Below are 22,458 nucleotides of genomic sequence, written 5' to 3'. Positions count from 1 at the left end.
GTTGGCGTAAAAGGGATTGAGTACATTCCCATACCTAGTGAAGATTGGACAGAGGCCCCATCAGTGTCACATCATTATTTGGTTGAAGGGACAAATCTAACAAAAACAGAGCATGACAAATCGAGAGCTTACATTCCTTCTCTGGACTAAAGTGAATATTGCAAAGAAACTGAAAGTTTACTGGTATAATAGAATCCACAGGGAGAGAAAAGTGAGAAAAGTGAGTTTTCCCATTGGTGAAGTATGGTGCCGAATGAATCTCATGGCATTCAGTTCATCATGGGTCCAGGGCATGTTTTTCTCAGACAATCTTCCACCTTTCACCCACTAATTATGTAACTGAGCTGTTGGGTGTGTTTCCCAGTGAACAACTTGGCTAGAGATGTTGAAATGTTTGTCACTGGCAAGTCCCGGTTGATGTGTTGGTGCCTGAATTAAAGCTATACTGCACACTATGTCAGACACCGAAAGCTAAGAACGATCTCCCAAACTGTCATGAGCTTGTCAGCTGGTATAAAACCTGGAGGTCTTGTGGGGACTGCAAAAGGACATTCTAGCCAAGCAGGAATTGGTTGAGTTTATGGTTTGTGAAGGCTTTATTCTGTTTTAATGAGATCAAGGGAAGAGGGGCCCAAAAGGAATATATATTATTTGACTTTAAGAGCCTTTTAAAGGTTTAATCCAAAAAGGTGGGTCATGACAGGAGAGCTCAATGCCATGGTTTGTTCCTTTTGCTCTACGTGGGAGTCTGTGCATATTTCTAAGGTCCAGGGCTAGCATATGTGTGGGACATGTCTCCAGCTGCAGCTCCTAGAAGCTTGGGTTTCAGAAGAAATGTGAGCTAGTTCCTAGCTTTATAGGCAGGGATCTAAAGGGGCTACTGGAAGGGGCGGTGCAGAGGAGGACAGAACTTTTGCCTGCTGACCATCAAAAGTGACTACACTAACAGTCCCAGCTGGACTGGACAGAAATTGCAGCTTAGGTCAGTATTGTGCCCCGAATTGAAACGCATGACCAGCAGGGACAGAAGAAGGTCAATGATCTTCTGTATTCTGCGGGACCATCTTCTGTCTGCTATCTCACACTCACAGAACCACCAATCATTTTAACTCTTCAACTGTGCGTGCATCATATCAGGACTCATGGCTGACCACAAGCACTATTGCACTATCATGCCAGCTCAATGGCTGTTACCCACCTCATCCTTCCAAACTATGATTCGCTCCTACACTCTTGATTCCTCCTCACTCACTGGGGACATTTCACCACTTGGAATCATAGAATCTCTACAGTGTGGAAACAGGCCCTTTGGCCCAACAAGTCCACACTGATTCTCCAAAGAGTATCCCACCCAAACCATTCCTCTACCCTGATACTCTACTTTTACCCCTAGCACATGCCTGAATGTTATGGGCAATGTAGCATGGTCAATTGACTTAACCTGCAGACCTTTGGATTGTGGGAGGAAACCAAAGCATTCAGAGGAAACCCACACAGACACAGAGAAAATATGCAAACTCCACACAGACAGTTGTCTGAGGCTGGGATCGAACCCAGGTCCCTGGCACTGGGAGGCAGCAGTGCTAACCACTGAGCCACCATGTCGCCCCACTTCTCCTGCTTGTGTGCACCACCTTAAATTGCCTTTTTCTCCGTCATACTCAATCCCTCTTCTTATCTTACTAGAGGATAATCTGCCCTACTCTCCTGGACTGACACCTCTATTGCTGAATGACTGATCAATCTACATTTGACCTTCATATCTGATTGTGGCAACTCCCTTTGTTACAAGTGGACAAGCTCCTTGGCTGACTGTCGAGGTACCTCTGACCAATCATAGTCCCCGTGCACCCCAGTAAGAATTATATTGAGTTATTGGCATACTAAAGTTCTGATGATTTGAATGTAAACGTAGGGGAATGGTTAGTAAGTTTGCAGATGACACCAAAATCGGTAGTGTTACAGATAGTGAAGATGATTATCTAAGAATACAACGGGATCTTAACCAGATGGACCAATGGGCCAAGGAGTGGCAGGTGGAGTTTAATTTAAATAAATGTAAGGTGTTGCATTTTAATAAAACAATCCAGGGCAGCACTTACCTAGTTTGGGGCCCTAGAGAGTGTTGCTGAACAGAGAGACCTCGGGGTGTGGTACTTAGTTCATTGATAGTGGCATTACATATAGACATGTTTTTTTTATTTCAAAAATAAACTTTATTCATAAAATACTTTGATGATCTATACAACTGGACATGCCATACATATGTAAACATTCCATTTGTTTGCATACCGAAATAGAGTAATCATTCCTATTTACAGGTCTGTATGATTACATTTTTAGCTGAGGTGTCAGCAGTGCCCAAATAATTGCATGGGCCCCCTGCTCTTTTTTCGGCAGGCAGATGTTACACAGTGGTCTTTCCCCACCGCGCCTTGGCGGCAGCTGCCCCAAGCTTCAGCGCGTCCCTCAATGCGTAGTCCTGCACCTTGGAATGTGCCAGTCTGCAACACTCAGTCGGGGTCAACTTCTTCAGCTGGAAGATCAACAGGTTTCGGACCGCCCAGAGAGCGTCCTTCACCGAGTTGATGATCCTCCAGGCGCAGTTGATGTTCGTCTCGGTGTGCGTCCCGGGGAACAGGCCGTAGAACACAGAGTCCCGCGTCACGGCACTGCTCGTGACGAACCTCTACAAACGCCAATGCGTTCCTCTCCAGACTTCCTCTGCATAGGGTAAAAAATGAGGTCTGCAGATGCTGGAGATCACAGCTGCAAATGTGTTGCTGGTCAAAGCACAGCAGGCCAGGCAGCATCTCAGGAATAGAGAATTCGACGTTTCGAGCATGAGCCCTTCATCAGGAATACTCTGCATAGGCACATTCCAGAAGGAGGTGTGTGACAGTCTCGTTCCCCCACCGCAGGCGCTTCGAGAGCAGCGTGTGGTGCGGCTGAGAGTCCGGGCGTGCATAAAGGATCTCACAGGCAGAGCCCTTCTCACCACCAGCTAAGCCATGTCTTGGTGCTTGTTGGAAAGTTCTGGCGATGAGGCATTTTGCCAAATGGCTTTGACAGTCTGCTCAGGGAACCGCTCGATAGGATCCGCCCTCTCCTTTTCCCGAAGGGTCTCAAGTACACTACATGCTGACCACTTCCTGATGGACTTGCGGTCAAAGGTGTTTTTCTTCATAAACTTCTCCATGAAGGACAGATGATACGGAACGGTCCAACTACTCAGAGCGTTCCGTGGCAGCGAGGCTAGGCCCATCCTTCTAGGGAAAACCTCAGTACGTAGTGACACTTGGTGTTTGCATACCGGGGATCCAGGCACAGCTTGATGCACCCTTACCCTGATGGCCACACAAAGGTGGCCATCAGGGTAAGGGTGGCATTGGGTGTATTTTTTCCCCCGTTGCCCAGATCTTTGTATAGCGAGTCCCTTTGAACCCAGTCCATCTTTGTCCTCCATGTAAACTAGAAGATGGCTCGGGTGACTGCAACAGCACACATTCTGGGAGTAGGCCAGACTGTGCCACGTATAAAAGCAATGACAGTGCCTTATACCTGATGACCAGGTTTTTTTCCCGCGATGGAGAGCGACCATAGCTTCCATCTGCCCAGTTTCTGCCTCACTTTGCTGTTATGCTCCTCCCAAGACTTGGCGCATGCCCCAGCCCCCCCCACCAAACCAAATACCCAGCATCTTCAAGTGGTCGGTCCTGACGGTGAAGGGGATTGAGGATTGGTCGGCCCAGTTCCCGAAGAGCATGGCCTCGCTCTTGCCTCGGTTTACCTTGGCCCCCTAGGCCATTCGAACTGGTCACAGATGCATGAGTCTGTGCACAGACAGCAGATCCGAGCAGAAAACGGCAACATCATCCATGTACAGGGAGGCCTTAACCTGCAGGCCCCTGCTGCCAGGAATAGTCACCCCTCTCAGGCTCGCATCCTTCCTGATGGACTCAGCAAATGGGTCTATGCAGCACACAAACAAGGCAGGAGAGAGTGGGCAGCCCTGCCTGACTCCAGATCTGACTGGGAAGCTATCTGATTCCCACCCATTGATTGAGACTGCACTGACAATGTTGGCGTAGAGCAGTCTGATCCAATTGCAGATTCCCTCCCCAAAGCCCATTTTGGAGAGAACATCTCTCATATATGTGTGTGATATCCTGTCAAAGGCTTTCTCCTGGTCCAGGCTGATCAGGCAGGTGTCCACCCCCCTGTCCTGCACATAGGCGATTGTATCCCTGAGGAGTGCGAGACTCTCAGCGATCTTTCTGCCCGACACAGCACAGGTTTGGTCAGGGTGAATCACCGACCCCAGGGCAGACCTAACCTGGTTGGCGATTATTTTTGACAGAATTTTGTAATCCGCATTCAACAGTGAGATTGGTCTCCAATTTTTGAGATCTTCCCTCTTCCCCTTCCGCTTGTAGATGAGGGTGATGATGCCTTTCCTCATGGATTCACTCATGGTACCTGCCCGAAGCATACTGACATACACCTCCAGCAGATCCTGGCCAATCAAGTCCCACAGAGCGGAATAGAGCTCGACCGGTAACCCGTCGCTTCCGGGAGTTTTATTCTTTTCGAAGGACTCAAGGGCCTTGGTCAGCTCGTCCAGAAATAGCGGCTGGTCCAGCCTCTCATGTGTTCTGTCATCTAAGACCTCCGTGATAGAGGACAGGAATGACTGGGAGGTCACACTGTCGGTCGGCTTCGCGTCATACAGACTGGCAGAGAAGGATTTGCTGATCCTCATGATGTCAGCCTGCGATGACGTTACCGAGCCATCATCTTCCTTCAGGCTGCTGAGCATGGAGCTCTCTTTGTGCACCTTCTGGAAGAAGAAACGTGGGCATGTCTCATCCTGCTCCACAGAGCGGACCCTGGACCGGAAGGTTATCTTGGAGGCCTCCGAGGCAAAGAGCGAGGCTTGCTGGCCCTTCACCTCCTTGAGGTCCTCCGTGACATCGACCCCATCGTCTGCAGCAGGAGCAGGTTCTGCATACTTTCCTGGAGCTGGGACAGTTTTCCCCGCCTCTCTCTCGCCTCCTGAACACCTTTGAGGATGAAGAACCTCTTGATGTTCCCTTTTACTGTTTCCCACCAGTTCGCTGGGTACTCAAACAGGGGCTTCACAGTTCTCCAACCTGCATAGTCCCTCTTGAGCTCCTCAGTTTTTCTCAGGGTCAACAACTTTGTGTTCAGCTTCCACGTTCCCTTACCAGCCCGCTGCTTGTCCTGCAGGTGACAGTCGGCCAGCAGGACGCAGTGGTCAGAGAAGAACACCGGCTTGACGTCGGTGGATCTGACCGAGAGCGTTCGGGACACAAACAGGTAATCTACCCTTGAGCGTCTGCCTGTGACGAGGCGTATCTACGCTGCCTCCAGTTTACTGTCCCCCCTGCCGGATCGTCCATCTGCATCAATGATACAGTTGAAGTTTCCGGCCAGAATGACCGGCCTGTACGTAGCCAGCAACAGTGGAAGCTGCTGCAGGACGGCCAACCGTTCCCTCTTACCCACTGGGGCGTACACATTGATCAGTCTCAGGGGAGCATTCCTGTACATGACGTCAGTGACGAGGAGGCGCCCGCCCACCACCTCCTTAACCTCGGAGATGATGAAGTTGCCTCCTCGCAACAGGATACCCAGGCCGGAGGCACAGTTATCGTTGTCCCCCGACCAAACTGACGGCCCATTGGCCCACAAGCTCGACCATCTCCTGTAGCTGCTGAGGTGCGGACATGGTGGTAAAGAAGGCATTTGGCACACTTGTCTTGATTGATCAGAGCACTGAGTATAACAGTTGGGATATCGTGTTGCAGCTGCCACTTTTGGAAAACTGCATACAATACTGGTCAACCTGCTATAGGAAGGATGTTGTCAAACTTGAAAGGGTTTGGAAAAAATTATAAGGATGTTGCCGGGATTGGAGGGTTTGAGCGAAAGGGAGAGGCTGAATAGGCTGGGACTATTTCCCTAGAGCATTGGAAGCTGAGAGTTAGTTTTACAAAGGTTTATAAAATCACAACAGGCATGAATAGGGTAAATAGCTAAGGTCCTTTTCCCAGGGTAGAGGAGTCTAAAACTAGAGGACATAGCTTTAAGGTAGGGGGGAAAGATTTCAGAGGGACCTGAAGTGCACCGTTTTCAAATAAGAATGGTGCATGTATGGAATAAGCTGCCAGAGGAAGTGGTAAAGGTTACATATTACAATTATATTACAAAGGTTATTATATTACAATTATAATATTTAAAAGGCATTTAGATTGGTACATAAACAGGAAAGCTTTAAAGAGATATGGGCTAAATGCAGGCAAATGAGACTAGTTTCGGAAAGTTGGTTTGGTTAAAAGGGTCTGTTTATGTGCTGCATGACTCTATGACATTACATCTTATAGAATTCAGTTATCATAAAACACATGGCAATATAATACATTATGACCAACTGTATAATGCCAACAAACTGAATGTTTTGGAGACTTAAAATGCAGGTGAACCTGCAGACAAATTAAGTGCGGATATCTAACGATCCAAAGCACATGAGACTCAACACAGGAGAAAAGAGTAGCAGTATGAAATAATGTTAGAACAGAAGTGATAAGTAAAAAATTGTTTCAAATGAATGTGATGAATTTATTATTGATATATTTTGTGAATATTGTTACATCCAATATATTGAATTGCATAATTACAGTGTTTTTCTCAAACTCACCATCTTTAGCTCTTCATCTCTGGACAGCTACTCAGAATAAATCTGATCATCTTAAAGAAGCAGTTTTAACGGTAAATGAACAGAGGAATTTATATTTGAAGATACATAGATTTACAACCTTTAATCAATACATATTTGACATGTAAGTCACTGAATAATAAGGACATGCCAACAATACGAAAGGAATAAACTTTCATCATCCGGTCTCAGGTTATGAATATTGGGAGTCAAATAAAGAAGCAAGAACATAGTCAGTGGGGCTTCCGTCAATAAATTCTTTGTCATCGTAGTGAACGTGCCAGCATGGGATATTGTAATCTTTCTGGTACCCCCTGAAATCAAAATAATCAATAAAATTCATGTTAGAAATATATAGACAGATTACACCTAGTCAAAAAGATTAAGACTATCTTAGTCACATTACCTTGTTACTCTGAGTTTGTGACCTTTTACCATCATCGTTGCATCAGCTTTGCTTTCATCTAATCCGGGGTGAATGTTCTGTACCTCAGCACTTACTTCATGGTAAAACTGACCTGTGTGAAAGAAGGTAAATTAATTTAACTGAAAATGCAATACAGTCCATTGAGTGCAGGATGTCCAAGGAGAAAAAGAACAATGATTTTATTTTACCGGTGAAGAATACCTAATGAACCAAAATGACTGATTGAGTTTAGAAGCTGTTGCTATATTTCATTATTAAACTGAAATTTTTAGGTTTTTCACTGTGAATTGCTTTTCCTTGTCTAAGAGTGTTGGTGATTCTTTGGTTTAGTGTAAAATTAATTTAATATTTAATTTGATAATATAACAAAATCATGTTCAAATAAAGCAACACCAAGGGTTACTGTGACAAAAGGAAAAAACAAATATTTTATACTATATAATAATTATTTGAAATCGTTTTAGCGGAAAGTATCAGAAATAAAGAATCAACTTTTCCTCCTGCAAAAACAACTTTACAGACACTCATCCCTAAATGAAGAGTCACCCTTTCCCACTTTAAAGTTCCTTGTGCAGTTGGCATGGCTATAATTGGTTTCTTTCTCGAAAATGTCTACATGCACTTGATGCTAGCTGCTTTCATTATTATGTCCTCATAAGACCCTAAAGCAAACTGCTAACACAGCTTACTCATTTCTTGATGAGTTCCTTAAACTTCTTCTCCACAGTCTTCTGTTTTTGTACCTTCTCAGGATTTATTTCTCCTCCCTGGGCTATTCTTGAGACTGCTAAACCGAATTGCTGGGTACAGGTCTTCCCCCTCTCTGAAAATAAACCTGCACATTCTCTGAAAGAAATCTTGTTCATGTTTACTAAACTTCCGGATGGTTCTTTCCCTCAAGGGAACTGTTTCTACCTCTATCTCCCTAACGAATAGGATAACTTGTTGCTAGGCAACAAGTGACATTATCTTTCTCACTTCTATTTTTGCTTTTGAGAGCATCAAACTATTTATCTCAATTTTTTTTAAAAGCTACATCTAAATGCATGTAAACAAAATCCACATAACTCATTAACAGTCTCAGAATGAAGCTAAAATATCCTTCTTAAAATACACAATATAGAAATATAATTCACCCTTAAACCTATACATGGTTCCATTTATTTTAAGACTCAAGTTTCCAAATAATAACATACTTCACAAACCGAAATCTCTTTAACTATTCTTTTCACGTTTTTCATGATTGAGTGAGAAAGCTAGTCTGAATGTTTACTTCCCTTTTTGTGTGAAATTCATTGTCAATTTTAGTGAAGAATGAAAATTAGTGCCCTTGGAATTTATGTTGCAGAGTCTTCACTAAATATGGTACTCAAGTAGAACAACATTTTTGATGCAAAGGTATTTGTAAAAACACTTCATTCCACAAGAGTTATAACTCTTTTACAGTTGTTTAGTGTTTAACTGTGACTTTGCAAATAATAAAGTGAACTTGCTACATACCAAATAATCCATGGGTCATATTTGAAAGCCTGTGGCTATCAAGTATATGAAGTCCCAGAAAGTCTCTGTGCAGAGGGTGGTTTTTCTGGGTCTGATGCAGCACAATAACAAATGTTGCATCATCTCCCATTGTTAGTGTGAGATTCCTTTCTTCTATAATTGAGATTGAGAAACTAGGGCAAAAATATTAGAGATGATAAATACCTATTTTAAAAACATAAATGTCTTCAATATTGAATAAACATAAATAAAGGTCTCAAAGTTGTCTGTTTTAAGAATCCATTTCCATTAAGTCCCATTCAATTGATTTGTGATGATTATTGTACTGATAATAATTTAACAAATAGATGCTGACTGTGTGCCTGACCTTCGCACGGCTGTAAGCTCAAAAAATATCTTGGTCTGAGACTCCATTCCCATGCTCCTGATTCCTTCAAGTCATCTTTTCTTACTGCAGCCTACATTCCTCCAATTTAATATTTGTTTGAATATTTAAAATAAAACAAAATGCACTTTGTGTTGGACTCTGGCTCTGCAATAGAACATAATGTGAAAGAGTAGCTGGCAATTGGAGCAGATGCATGGAGGGAATGGGAAATTGCGAATTGGAAGAAGGCGTAACAACCTTTAAGGAGGGAGGACTATTCCTGCTTTTCTTATCAATATTAACCAAGTATGGCAAATACTGGGACATACATCTTCGGGCAGTCAAAACTCTGCCTGATGTAATACTTTGCTGTAAGCTAAATGGTTTGGGAGCTAAAAAAAAAAATGAAAGGCACTAATGCAAGTCTTCTTTTATACTATTCATTCAAGTTTTTTTTTAATTAACACGTATCAATCAGGTTAATATTACTTCAGTATCTGCCTGCTTTTTGAATTTTCAATTCAGTTTGTCCTTGCAGTATTATCACAGTTCTGCTTAGTATGCAAGATGGTGAATTCTCAGTTAGAATTTCTACATGTGGAAACAGGCCCTTCGGCTCAACAAGTCCACTCTGGCCCTCTGAAGAGTAACCCACCTGAACCTGTTCCCCTACCCAATATTTGCCCTTGATTAATGCACCTAACCTACACACCCCTCAACACTATTGACAATTTAGCATGGCCAATGCACCTAATCTGCACATCTTTGGGCTGTGGGAGGAAAATGGAGCACCTGGAAGAAACCCATGCAGACATGGAGAGAATGTGCAAACTCCACACAGACAGCCACCTGAGGCTGGAATTGAACCCGGATCCTTGGTGCTGTGAGGCAGGAGTGTTAACCACTGAGCCACTGTTCTTATTTGTAATTTTATAATCTTTATTCCATTACATATTGTAACTAATACAATTACAAAGATATAATAATGCCTATATAGGGACATTACCATTGCAAGGCAAATTTGTGAGAATGAATTCTTTATTTGACTTTATTTTCATTCCTATTGCTATCAACTGGGTTTTGAAACACAAATACAATGTTGCTGTATCACTGTATAAACTGTACCTCTGTTTTATTAAAGACGCTGTTGCTGACCAGGGGAGATTAAACATGTCTTCTCCTTGAAAGACTTTAATCATCTTTGTTGACACTTCAATTTTTACATTCACTTTCATGTTCACGATTCCAAACTTTCTGAAGTATAAGTTTGTTTTCTTGTTAGCTTCTATTTTTTTCTCTCCATTCAACTTTCCGTTTATTGTAAGACCTGCATGTAAATTTAAAAGCACATGAATTTCTGTTAATAAATTGTGACAATGCTAAATTAAAATCTGGAGAAATTCTTCATAGAAGTGAATGATGAGTGCAGAGACTGGTTAAAGAGAGGAAACAAGTGACTATATGGAATTGACAGACTGTTGATATCTGAGAAAAAGCAGAAAGTGCCAGGAAAGGAAATTGTTCATCATGATCAATCTTTGTCTGTTGATGTGACGTTTCTAGAAAAAGCTTCCTTTGATTTATATATAAATTAAATTGAGGATCATTAACTGAGTTGACAAAAATTATATGATAACACATAACAGAAACTAACTACAAATGTTGGAATCACATAGGTAAGGTCTAATGAAGGCTTACATAACAAAACATTGATGCCTCTCTTGTTTCTTTTTATATGCCAACTTATAATCAAAACAGAGATATTCATAACTCCCCACCTTTGACCCCAGTGGCAGTATTTCTGCTGTCTCCAACATATTCTGGCCACCAAATGCACTTTTATTTCATACAAATCTTACAAAGTTAGTAAGACCTTACACTAGACTGTCAGTTCAAAAGATGACAAGTTCAAATCCTGCTAAAGGTGATAGTTATTTTGAAATGTGGAAATGCACCTGGATAAATCTGAGTCTTGAATTTTTTGCAACATTCACTCCAAATAATGACTGCTGTTATTTCCTTGTATTTTCTCTTTTGCTATCAGATCTTTTATTAGTAAGGAATGTAGGAAGGTCAAATAGTTGAATTCCAGAATGGCCAATGTGCTGTTGTATGATCCTCTAAATGAAAGTCCCTTTACATTTGGTCACAATGCATTGTTATTTTTCTTTTCTTGTGAAAGCATTTAGCACAAGTTGCACGTACCTGTAACTGGATCTGTGACCAGACTGAGAATTGCCCCTGGTTTCCCATCAGTGTTGAAACAAATGGCATCATTGTGACCATTTATTGAAATGATAAAGTGAGGATCGCTGTCAACTTGAAAAGATACCAGGTTAAAACATTTAATACATTGCCACTTCTTTACACAACAAATTTTGCGTTTCTGACATTCATCTTTACACACTGCGGGGGGTGGGGGGGGGGAGATTTTTGCAACCTCCACCCCGTGAATGGAAGGTATCTTTGTAACACAGGATGGGTAGCCAGTTCACTACCTTTTGAGAAGGAAAACCCATTAAAACTAGTGAGTGAGACACACTGGTATGACTTGTCATGTAAACTTCAAAATTGAGGTCCGTAATAATCACAATTTTCATTTCCATTTAAGGTTCCCCCACTGGGTTCCTGCTCACCCCTGAGGTCTCCTTAAGCCTATCGAGGTGACTAACAGTGCTGAAAAGGCAGACAGGAAAGAGGCTGCTTTGTTAACGGCGCACCTCCAAAATCAGCCAATCCATGAACTCATAATGTTTCCCTCGAGTCCATCGCATTCCTGATCTCAGCCACTCAAAAATGCTGCAGTTAGCTGGGTATGTTTGAATAAGCAGCAGCAGCATCCATTACAGTACTTCATTTTGGTGCTGCTGGGCTCAGCTCTCAAGGGACAACCTCCTTTCCTTAAGGGGCAGAAGTCCCATTCTCAGGTTACTATGGCTGTCTCAGTATTTGATCACGGCAAGGTAACTTCTTATAAAGTCAGTCACAAATGTTCAAGTATTATTTTTCCTGGGTTTTAAACAATTTTCCCCTCCTCTAAAATATTCAACCCAGTATTAGAGATATAAAAGCCAGGCATTTCCTTCTGCGTGTTCTTAATTTGACAGGATGTTAGGTTTTAAAACAATTACTGTACTCAATCGCATGAAATAATTATGAAATTGGTCTCCTGGGGCCACGCATATTTATATTCATTTGACTTGTTGTCCTTAAAGGGGCACAGTTCCATTTTAGAAGTGTATGCAAGCTCATTCATGTGAAATACGCTGTATAATGATCAAGGCTGATTCATTTTCCCTTCCTCACTGCAGCAGTACTGCACAGGATTATAACATTATGGGTTGAAGCTGAGATCTCTAGTTTTATGTTGCTTCGTTGTGCAATTATTTAGACAAATAAAGAAAAGGTCTGGAGGAGAGCTACAAAATGATTCCTAACTCAAAGAAACCAGCTACTGAGATAAACAGAATGATCTTGGCCCAATTAATGTAAAGTAGTGTAGCCTTAAAGATGATCTGAAAATGGCCTGTTCAATAAGCAGAGGGCTGGACGGCATCTGTAGGATCAGGGAGTCTAAAACTAGAGGGAATAGGTTTAAGGTGAGAGGGGAAAGATTTTAAAAAGTAGCTGAGGGGTAACGTTTTCAAAAAGAGGGTGATGTGTGCATGGAATGAGCTGCCAGAGAAAGGTTGGTACAATACAATATTTAAGGAGAAAGTGAGGTCTGCAGATGCTGGAGATCAGAGCTGAAAAAGTGTTGCTGGAAAAGCGCAGCAGGTCAGGCAGCATCCAAGGAACAGGAAATTCGACGTTTCGGGCATAAGCCCTTCATCAGGAATGAGGAAAGTGTGTTCAGCAGGCCAAGATAAAAGGTAGGGAGGAGGGACTTGGGGGAGGGGCGATGGAGATGTGATAGGTGGAAGGAGATCAAGGTGAGGGTGATAAGCCGGAGTGGAGTGGGGGCGGAGAGGTCAGGAAGAAGATTGCAGGTTAGGAGGGCGGTGCTGAGTTCGAGGGAATCGATTGAGACAAGGTGGGGAGAGGGGAAATGAGGAAACTGGAGAAATCTGAGTTCATCCCTTGTGGTTGGAGGGTTCCCAGGCGGAAGATGAGGCGCTCTTCCTCCAACCGTTGTGTTGTTATGTTCTGGCGATGGAGGAGTCCAAGGACCTGCATGTCCTTGGTGGAGTGGGAGGGGGAGTTAAAGTGTTGAGCCATGGGGTGGTTGGGTTGGTTGGTCCAGGTTACCCAGAGGTGTTCTCTGAAGCGTTCCGCAAGTAGGCAGCCTGTTTCCTCAATATAGAGGAGGCCACATCGGGTGCAGCAGATGCAATAGATGATGTGTGTGGAGGTGCAGGTGAATTTGTGGCGGATATGGAAGGATCCCTTGGGGCCTTGGAGAGAAGTAAGGGAGGAGGTGTGGGCGCAAGTTTTGCATTTCTTGCAGTTGCAGGGGAAGGTGCCGGGAGTGGATGTTGGATTGGTGGGGGGTGTGGACCAAACGAGGGAGTCACGGAGGGAGCGGTCTTTTCGTAACGCTGATTTACCAATGTAATCTGTTGGACAATGGGGGAGCAGAGAGGAATTCCCCTCTGCAAGAGTCTGTGATTGGCCCTGTGCTTTCCTATTGAAAGTAAAATGTTGGAGAAACTCAGCAGGTCTGAGAGTTCAGTGACCCTTCTTCAGCAAATTTCTTCTAAATGCACAGCCTCTCCAAGATTCTGTGCATGGCTATTGGTGTTGGCAGGCCAATCATGGCCTTTCCATCCTGTCCTGAAAATTGCTGCCGTGCACAGAACTTTGACACTCACGCGACTGGTAAGAAATTTAGAGGGAACACTGATCATAAGTGATCATAACTCCATCATTTACAACTCCTCATTAGCAGTCCATGTTCTTCTGCAGCAAGACCTGGACAATATCTTGATTTAGGCTGACGAGTGGCAAATAGCATTTTAGGTCATACCGGTGACAGGCAATGGCCTTTTTTAACAAAAGAAAATTTAACCATCATTCTTGATATTCGGTGGCAACGATCACTGAATCCTCCACTGTAAACATCCTAGGCAGCTACCCTTGACCAGAACAGAACTTGCCTAGTCATAGAGATACTGTGGCTAGGAATACAATGGCGAGCAACTCATCTGACTCCCCAAAACATGTCTACCATCTACAAGACACAAGTCAGGAATCTGATGGAAATTCTCCACTTGCCTGGAAAAGTGCAGTGCCAACAACACTCAAGAATCTTGTCACATCCAGAATAAAGCAGTCTGGTTGATTGACACCACATCCACAAAACTTCACTCCCTCCATCACAAATGCTCAGTAGCAGCAATGGGTACTATCTACTAGATGCAATGCAGAAATTCATCCAAGATACTTTAACAAAACTATGACCATTTAAATCTGGAAGGACAATTGCAAAAAATACATGGGAAGACTACCACCTGCAAAGCTCTCCTCCAAGCCAATCTCCATCTGAACTTGGAAATGTACAACTGTTTCTTCAGTGTCTCTGGGTCAAAATCTTGGAACACCGTCTCTTAATGACATTGTGGGTTCTACTAACAGCACATGGACTGCAGTGATTCAAGAAGGCACCTTCTCAAAGGTATCTAGGGATGGGTAATAAATATTGACCCAGCCAGTGATACCCACATCCCATGAAAGAACAAAAAACAAGTTACACTTTTCCAAAATGGAAGACAGATCACAGAGACCCTGTTTGTTATTTCTAATTATTAATTCCATTTGTTGAGGAGCTGCATGTGTAGCTTTAAATATTCTTTGATAAATAGACACTGGAGGTGCTGAAATCAATTCACAATAACAGGATCACTTTGCATGGCAGACATTGCAATTCCAGGATGACAAAAATGGAATGCATTTTCCAATTTTTTTCAAGCTCAAATGGCCAGGAGGAAGAGGCACCAAAGTCGGAGGCGACCAGTCTTCAGAGTGCATTCAGTCCCTTGGATCGCCCTTTCAGGACACAGTTCCCGCCTCAGGCGACTGACTGTGTGGAGTTTGCACGTTCTCCCTGTGTCTGCGTGGGTTTCCTCCGGGTGCTCCGGTTTCCTCCCACAGCCCAAAGATGTGCGGGTCAGGTGAATTGGCCATGCTAAATTGCCCATAGTGTTAGGTAAGGGGTATATGTAGGGGTATGGGTGGGTTGCGCTTCGGTGGGTCGGTGTGGACTTGTTGGGCCGAAGGGCCTGTTCCACACTGTTAGTAATCTAATCTAGAGTGATTCAGGTTGTTCATTTAGTCAGCCTGAAACTTTGAACCCTTGTGTACCACTGGTTCAGAGGTCCCCGCAGGAGGAGAATTATCTCTCTCTTGGAGAAGGTAAACAGGTACAGTTGCAAAGACAGAAGCTGCAACCAGAATTAGACGAAGAAATTCATCCATGTGAAGGATTTCAAACCACCACAAGGAAGCAGGAACAAAACTTATACTAATTAAATAATCAAGGAAAGCAAATGAAGATTCACATAATGCAACTAATAATGGCTTCTGAAGTGCCTGAGCTGTATCAGCTTATAACTAAGAAATGGATCTTCATTTGTGTAAGAAAATAACTTCACAGTTCCAGTGCAAATTTAGTTTCAGGCAGAATGGTGGATGTCTGTAGCAGTTAAAGCTAATTCAACAGGCATTGTATTTTTACAATCATGTACAGAGACTATTAAACACAATCCTGACATATTTAGTGAAAACGTCAAACTTTGCAGACAGCCCATCAAGAAAAAAATTCAAAAATTGCATGCAGTTAACACAGCTTTATGCAAGGATAAGTACATGTTCTAGTTGGACCATGTCAATAATCAGAATTGAGGAATTAATGAACTGCTTAACTGGCAGCCAAATGTACAAATATGTTTGAACAATACTCTATGTACTCCAAGCACCAACTGGGATATCATGCTGTAGATCTTGGAGAGATGGAGAATGCCCTGTCAAAGCTTACATTAGAACACCTGAAGAAACTCAACCAGATCAAAATCAACAAGAATTTTGTTGGACTGTAACCTGGTGTTGTGTGATTTTTACCTTTGCCCACCCCAGTCCAATACCGGCATCTTCAAGTCACAAGAACTGTAGTGGTATAATTACCTTGTAGATATTGTTGACCTGAAAGTCTAAAGTTCCTCACAGAGACTACTGGCTTTGTTACATAAGTAGCATGTTGCAGAGCCACATTTATTACAGAAAACATCTCTCTTTCACAGAAATGTTTAGCTCTTCAAGATCAAGCTAAGTTTTAGCTGAGGATAACTTCCTACTCCAATTGAACAGTGATGATCTGATGTTTAAAAATACTCTATTGGGGAAAAGAACAGATGTCTTCCTTTACGTTCACAGAACTATCAGGTAGAAACAAACAATTGTTCAGTCTGGAGATCACCTATGCCACGGGGTCAATCTTTTGAAAAAAAAGGGCTTAGAAATGTAAGAGGAAGCAACTGGACTGGCCAACCAATCTGCAGACCACACTACGACAGGGGGACTTTTTATAGCTTCTGATACAGAAATACCCTTACACATAGGAGAGATGTCATCATATCCCATCCATGTATTTGACCTCCCAGATGATGATAAAGGAGCCCATGCATCCTGTACACTCTTACATCCTCCTGAAATGTTAGTGGTGAAATGTAATAAAATAACTTGTGGGGACAGTTGTAGAATAAAGGGTTAATAATGTCTTTACTTTCAGCATGCAAAACAAACTATGTTGTGGTACTGTCAGATGATATAGAATTGGAACATGTTTCTGTAATAAAACTTGTTAAATTTCACTGATGAGAGGGTAGGCTGCACCTAAGGACTGTGATAGTGGGTGAGTTGTTCCTATGGAGAGCTGGCAAAGTCATGACAGGCTGAATGGTCACCTTCTGTGTTGTAACAATTATGTGATTGCATGTGGGTCTTGAATCTATGATTCAGAAGCAAGTGTACCATCAACTGAGCCATACTCCTTTGTAAAAGCATAAGCTTGAATGGTTTATTAATACAACTGTATGGAACAATGAATAATCAAGTTGTATTTTACCAGAAGTGGAAGTGGATATCATAGCTACAGAGAAAAAAAAGCAATAAAATATACTCAAGTCAGTAAATCGGCTTTAGGTTATTTCATTACTGAACATCCCTGTATTATATTCTGGGTTACACAGGAATAATTACTTTGAGCAGATCTACTGATTATAAAGATAATTGCTTTTTCAAGTAATTATAGTAGTTAAGTAGAAAGAAACGGTTCATAATTATTGGGTAGTTTGGATTTGACAGAGAAACTCTTATATGTGTACAACATCCTGCCAGAAATCCGAGAAAAAAATCCAATTAAAGTATTTCAAAAACTTTCTGCAACCCTTTTGGGCTATCACTGGTGTTTCTCAATGACATTAACCTTTTTAATTATGCATATTTTAAAAAAAAGAATTGTGCGTAGCATACATCCGTATAGCCAAGTTCAAAACATTTCTCCATATAACCATATATTTTTGAAAGTATTTTGTAACTTCTCTTGACTCATAGGCATTTCATCTAAAAGTGTGGCTCAGACATATCAAACCTCTAAATATCAAATCTTTAAAGAGCCACAACTCTGCATGACACAAAAAAATCATGATCTGTTACATCCATAGGTGATATTGAAATATAGTCATTATCGTATTTTGGAAACACAGCAGTCAATACAGACACAGCCAGTTCCCATAAACGACAAAGTGTCAATGACCAAGTCATCTGTTTTTGTCATGATGATTGAAAGTAAACACTGTTCTACTTCAAGATAGTGTATGGCAACTTTAACATTAATCTTGGAGGGGGGACTTGTACATGGTGGTGTTCTATATATTTGGCTAAGCTTATTGCTAAGCAATGATGACAGCTCCTCTGCATATAAGGATATTTCTGTATTAGAAGCTATAAGAAGTTCGTCTGTAGCAGTGTGGTCTGCAGATTGGTTGGCCAGTCCAGTTGCTTCCTCTTACATTTCTAAGCCCTTTTTTTATTTCAAAAGATTGACCCCATGGTGTAGATGATCTCCTGACTGATCAATGGCTTATTTCTACTTGATAGTTTTTCTATAACACCTTTGATGACCAGTGTTCAGTTCAACTCTTTTTTCTTCAATGCAATCCCCTGAGGTCTATGCATGTCCGTGGCTTTCCAAACCAGAAGGCAATGCTGTGATCTGCGTCGCCACGTCGATCACCATGAGTGAAATGTTGAGGCAGCTGATGATTCGTTCAGTCACTGTTACTGATGATCAGACTAATACAATGGGAATTGTACATGCTGAATTTCTCCAACTGTGGACAGGACATACCAAGGTGGTTTTCCACATTGTTAGGTAAATGGCAGTGTTGTAGTTGTACTGAAACAATTTGGCTAGGGATACAGCAAGTCCTGCATGACAAGTCTTCAGCATAACTGCTGAAATATTTTCAATTATTCTGCAGCATTCAATCATTTCTTGTCAGAATGTGGGTGAATCGAATTGCCTGAATTCTAGGATTTGTGATACTGGGATGTTTGAAGGAGGCTGAGATGGATCATCCATCAACACTTCTGGTTTAAGGCAAATGCTTCATTCTTATCTGCACTGATGTACTGGGCTCTCCCATCACTGAAGATGGGCATATTTGTGGCACCTCCTCCTCCAGTGAGTTGTTTAATTGGCCAGCATCATTCATGACTGGATGTGGCAGGAGTGCAGAGGTTAAATCTGATCCCTGTCGGAGTCCTAGCTCTGTCTATCACTCACTGCTGCACTGTTTGCCCTGTGTTGTGACTTCACAAGATTTTCTCAATTTTAGGTATGCCTGGTGCTGCTCCTGGCATGCTGTCCTTCACTCTTTATTGAAACAGGGTTGATTTCCTGATGTGATGGTAATGGTTGAGTGGAGGATAGGCCAGGCAATGAGCTTGGAAGTTGTGTTGGAGTACAAACGTGCTCCTGCTATTGAATCACAGTGCCTCATGGATGGCCAGTCTTACCATCTGTACAGATCTATCCCATTTACTGCAACACAACACAATATAGAGTATTCTCAATATGAATGCAAGGCTTCACTTAAGGAAGGTGGTCACTCTTCTGATAATGTCATGGCCAGACATATCTGCAGCAAGCAGGTTATTATTGATGAGGTCAAGTATGTTCTTCCTCCTGTTGGTTCCCCCACCCTTTTGCAGACCCAGTTAGCAGCTGTGTCCTTTAGGACTAGACCAGCCTGGGCAGTATTAGTGCTGCTGAGCTCTCCGATGGTGGACATTAAAGTGTCCCATCTGGAAAATACTCTGCACTCTTGCCATCCTCAGCACTTCCTCCAAATGGTGTTGAACATGGAGGAGCACTGATTTATCTGTCAATGGGTGGGGTTGGCATGGAGAAGGGGATTTGGCATGGCAATCAGCAGGGTGTTTCCTTGTTCATGCCTGGGCTGATCTCTCCTTGGTTTGTCCTAATGCCAAGATGGCATTAACAGTGATGGCATTGTTTGGGGCATTGTGTGTAAGGTAAGATTCTATGAGTATGCCTATTTAAAAACTGTTGCCTGACAATTTTGGCACTAGCCCACAGAGGCTGGTAAGGAGAACATTGCAGGGTTAATAGGGCTGAATTTAATTTCGACTTTTCTTTCACCTCAGTTGATGCCTATCTTGTTTCATTCCTTCTTTCAGGCTTTCCAGTAATTGATACAACTGAATGGCTTGCTATATCATTTCAGTTGGCAGTTAAGAGTCAACCTCATCGCTGTGGTCTGGAGTAAATATAGGCCAGATTGATAAGGGCCAGTTATAATAAGGACCAATTATAATGAGAATTGACTGTGGTTTCATGGTCGCCATTAGAGTTGTAATTCAAGATTTTTATTGAATTCAAATCTCACCACCTGCCTCAGCCCCAGTCCCCAGAACATTAGCTGGGTGTCTGGATTCTAGTCCAATGACAATATCACTACACCATTACCTCCCCTTTTAAGGAAAAACTGTTTAGGTTTCTGAGATATTGACAGATAGGGAAAAGCTGACCAAAGACCATTACCTTAGCTTTGAACTTCAGTTCAGAAGAATTAGCAGTTTAGTTCAGAAGGAAGAACAGAAGAATCAAGTTTTCAGTTCAGGAAGACCAGTCACCTGAGCTGAAGGGAGTTGGTTTGTGAAGCGTCCATGCTGTGAGAGCTTGTACAGGAATATTTGAGTCGAGAGTGTAGTGCTGGAAAAGCACAGCAGGTCAGGCAGCATCCGAGTGGCAGGAAAATCAATCTTTCGGGCATAAGCTGAACCTGCTGTGCTTTTCCAGCACTACACTCTCAACTCTGATCCCCTGCACCTCCAGTCCTCACTTTCTCCATAGGAGTATTTGACATTGACATTCAAACACTTTCAAGCAAATAATAATCAGAGCTAAGAGATCCCACAGTCAACAAATCAGATCCAGTCATGAATGGACATGGACAATTAAACAATTCATTGGAGGAGGAGGCTCCACAAATATTCCCATTCTCAATAATGGAAGTCAGAAGCCAAAAGTGCCAAGTGGATGATCAATCTTGTCTCCTCCAGTGGTCGCCAGTATCACAGTTACCAGCCTTTAGCAATTTGATTCACTCCACATGATATCAAGAAATAATTGGAGGCACTGGATATTGCAAAGGTTATGTGCCCTGACAACAATATGACTGAAGACTTGTGCTCCAGAACTTGTCGTATCCCTAGCTAAGCTGTTCCAGTACAGCTACAACATTTGCATCTACCTGACAATGTAGAAAATTTCCCAATTTTGTCTTATTCCCAGAAAGCAGGACAAATCCAATCCAACCAATTAATGTCCCATCCATCCACTCTCAATCATCAGTCAAGTGATGGAAGGTGACATCAATTGTGCCATAAAGCAGTACCTGCTCAGCAATAACCTGCTCTGGAGAAAGTGAGGACTGCAGATGCTGGAAAGTCAGAGTCAAAAGGTGTGATGCTGGAAAAAGCACAGCAGGTCAGGCAGCATCCGAGGAGCAGGAGAATCGAGCTTTTGGTCGTAAGTCCTTCAGTCGGTGGCTTATACCCGAAACATTGACTCTTCCGCTCCTCAGATGCTGTCTGATCTGCTGTGCTTTTTCCAGCACCACACTTTTGACCATAACCTGCTAAGTGCGGTCCATTTTGGGTTCTGCCATGGCCATTTGGTTCCTGAATTCACTACAGCGTTGGTTCAAGCATGGATTAAAGAGTGGAGTTCAAGAGGTGAGGTGAGAGTATCAGCCCTTAACATTAATGCCACAGCTGATCAAGTGTGGCATCAAGGAGTTCAAGAAGAACTGGAATCAGGGGGAATCGGGGGCAAACTCTCTGCTGAATGGAGTTATACTTGCTACACAGGAAGACGACTGTAATGTCAACTCTAAGACATCTTTGCAGGAGCTCCTCAGGGTAGTGTCCGAGGCCTAAGCGTCTTTGGGCGCTACATCAATCACCTTCCCTCCATCATAAGGTCAGAAGTGGAGATGTTTTCTGGTGTTTGGACAATCAGATACTGAAGCTACCATTGTTCAAATGCAAAGACACCTGGACAACATCCAGGCTTGAACTGACAAGCGTCAAGTAACATTTGTGCCAGACAAATGCCAGGCAATGATCATCTTCAATAAGAGATGATCTAACTACTGTCCCTTGATATTCAATAGTGTTACCATCACTGAATCTCCCACTATTAGCATCCTTGGGGTTACCATTGACCAGAAACTCAAATGAACTCACCATATGAACGCAGTGCCTACAAGAGAATGTCAGAATCTAGGAATACTGCAGCGAATAATTCACCTCTTAACTGCCAAAGCCTATCCACAATTACAAAGTGCAAGTCAGGAATGTGATGGAATGCTCCCCACTTGCCTGGATGGAGGCAGCTCCAACAGCACAAAAGAAGTTCGACACCATCCGAACAAAGCAACCTGCTTGATTGGAACCACATCCACAAACATCTACTGACACTCATTAGCAGCACTGTGCACCATCCACAGACATTTCAAGCCCATGACCACTTCCACCTAGAAGAACAAGGGAAGCAGATACATGGGAACACTATCACCTTCAAGTTCCCTTTAAAGCCACTCACCATCCTGACTTGGAAATATATTGCTGTAACTTCAGTGTCACTGGGTCAAAATCCTGGAATTCCCTCTCTAAGAGCATTGTGACTATCTATCACATGTGGACTTGCAACAGTTCAAAGAGGACACTCATCATCATCTTCTCAAAGGCAACAAAGCAGGTAATAGATGCTGGTCAACCAGCAACTGCCATTTCCCATGAATGAATAATAAAAAGTGAAGTCCCTTGCATAGTGACCAGAAGTAATTCACTTTCCCTTCCAAAATGTAGCAGGGCTGAAGTCAATTATGGCAGAATGAA

General features: G+C 42.7%; 1 protein-coding gene across 1 annotated transcript in view; it reads right to left on the bottom strand.

The window, feature by feature from the left end:
• Window positions 1-6,687: 6,687 nt before the first annotated feature.
• LOC132822097 (inter-alpha-trypsin inhibitor heavy chain H3-like) overlaps window positions 6,688-22,458 on the bottom strand; it is a 79,314-nt gene continuing 63,543 nt past the window's right edge. The window contains exons 21-25 of the mRNA XM_060835128.1: window positions 11,239-11,352; window positions 10,159-10,360; window positions 8,667-8,839; window positions 7,146-7,257; window positions 6,688-7,053 (exon numbers count right to left, since the gene is read on the bottom strand). Of these exons, the coding sequence (XP_060691111.1) occupies window positions 6,933-7,053; window positions 7,146-7,257; window positions 8,667-8,839; window positions 10,159-10,360; window positions 11,239-11,352 (722 nt within the window). The 3' untranslated portion in view covers window positions 6,688-6,932. The remainder of the gene's footprint in view (window positions 7,054-7,145; window positions 7,258-8,666; window positions 8,840-10,158; window positions 10,361-11,238; window positions 11,353-22,458) is intronic.

This window comes from Hemiscyllium ocellatum, chromosome 14, assembly GCF_020745735.1.
Source record: "Hemiscyllium ocellatum isolate sHemOce1 chromosome 14, sHemOce1.pat.X.cur, whole genome shotgun sequence".
NCBI classification, from domain to species: domain Eukaryota; kingdom Metazoa; phylum Chordata; class Chondrichthyes; order Orectolobiformes; family Hemiscylliidae; genus Hemiscyllium; species Hemiscyllium ocellatum.
The sequence above is the reverse complement of the archived record's forward strand: the minus strand, read 5'-3'. Positions and strand labels throughout refer to the sequence as shown.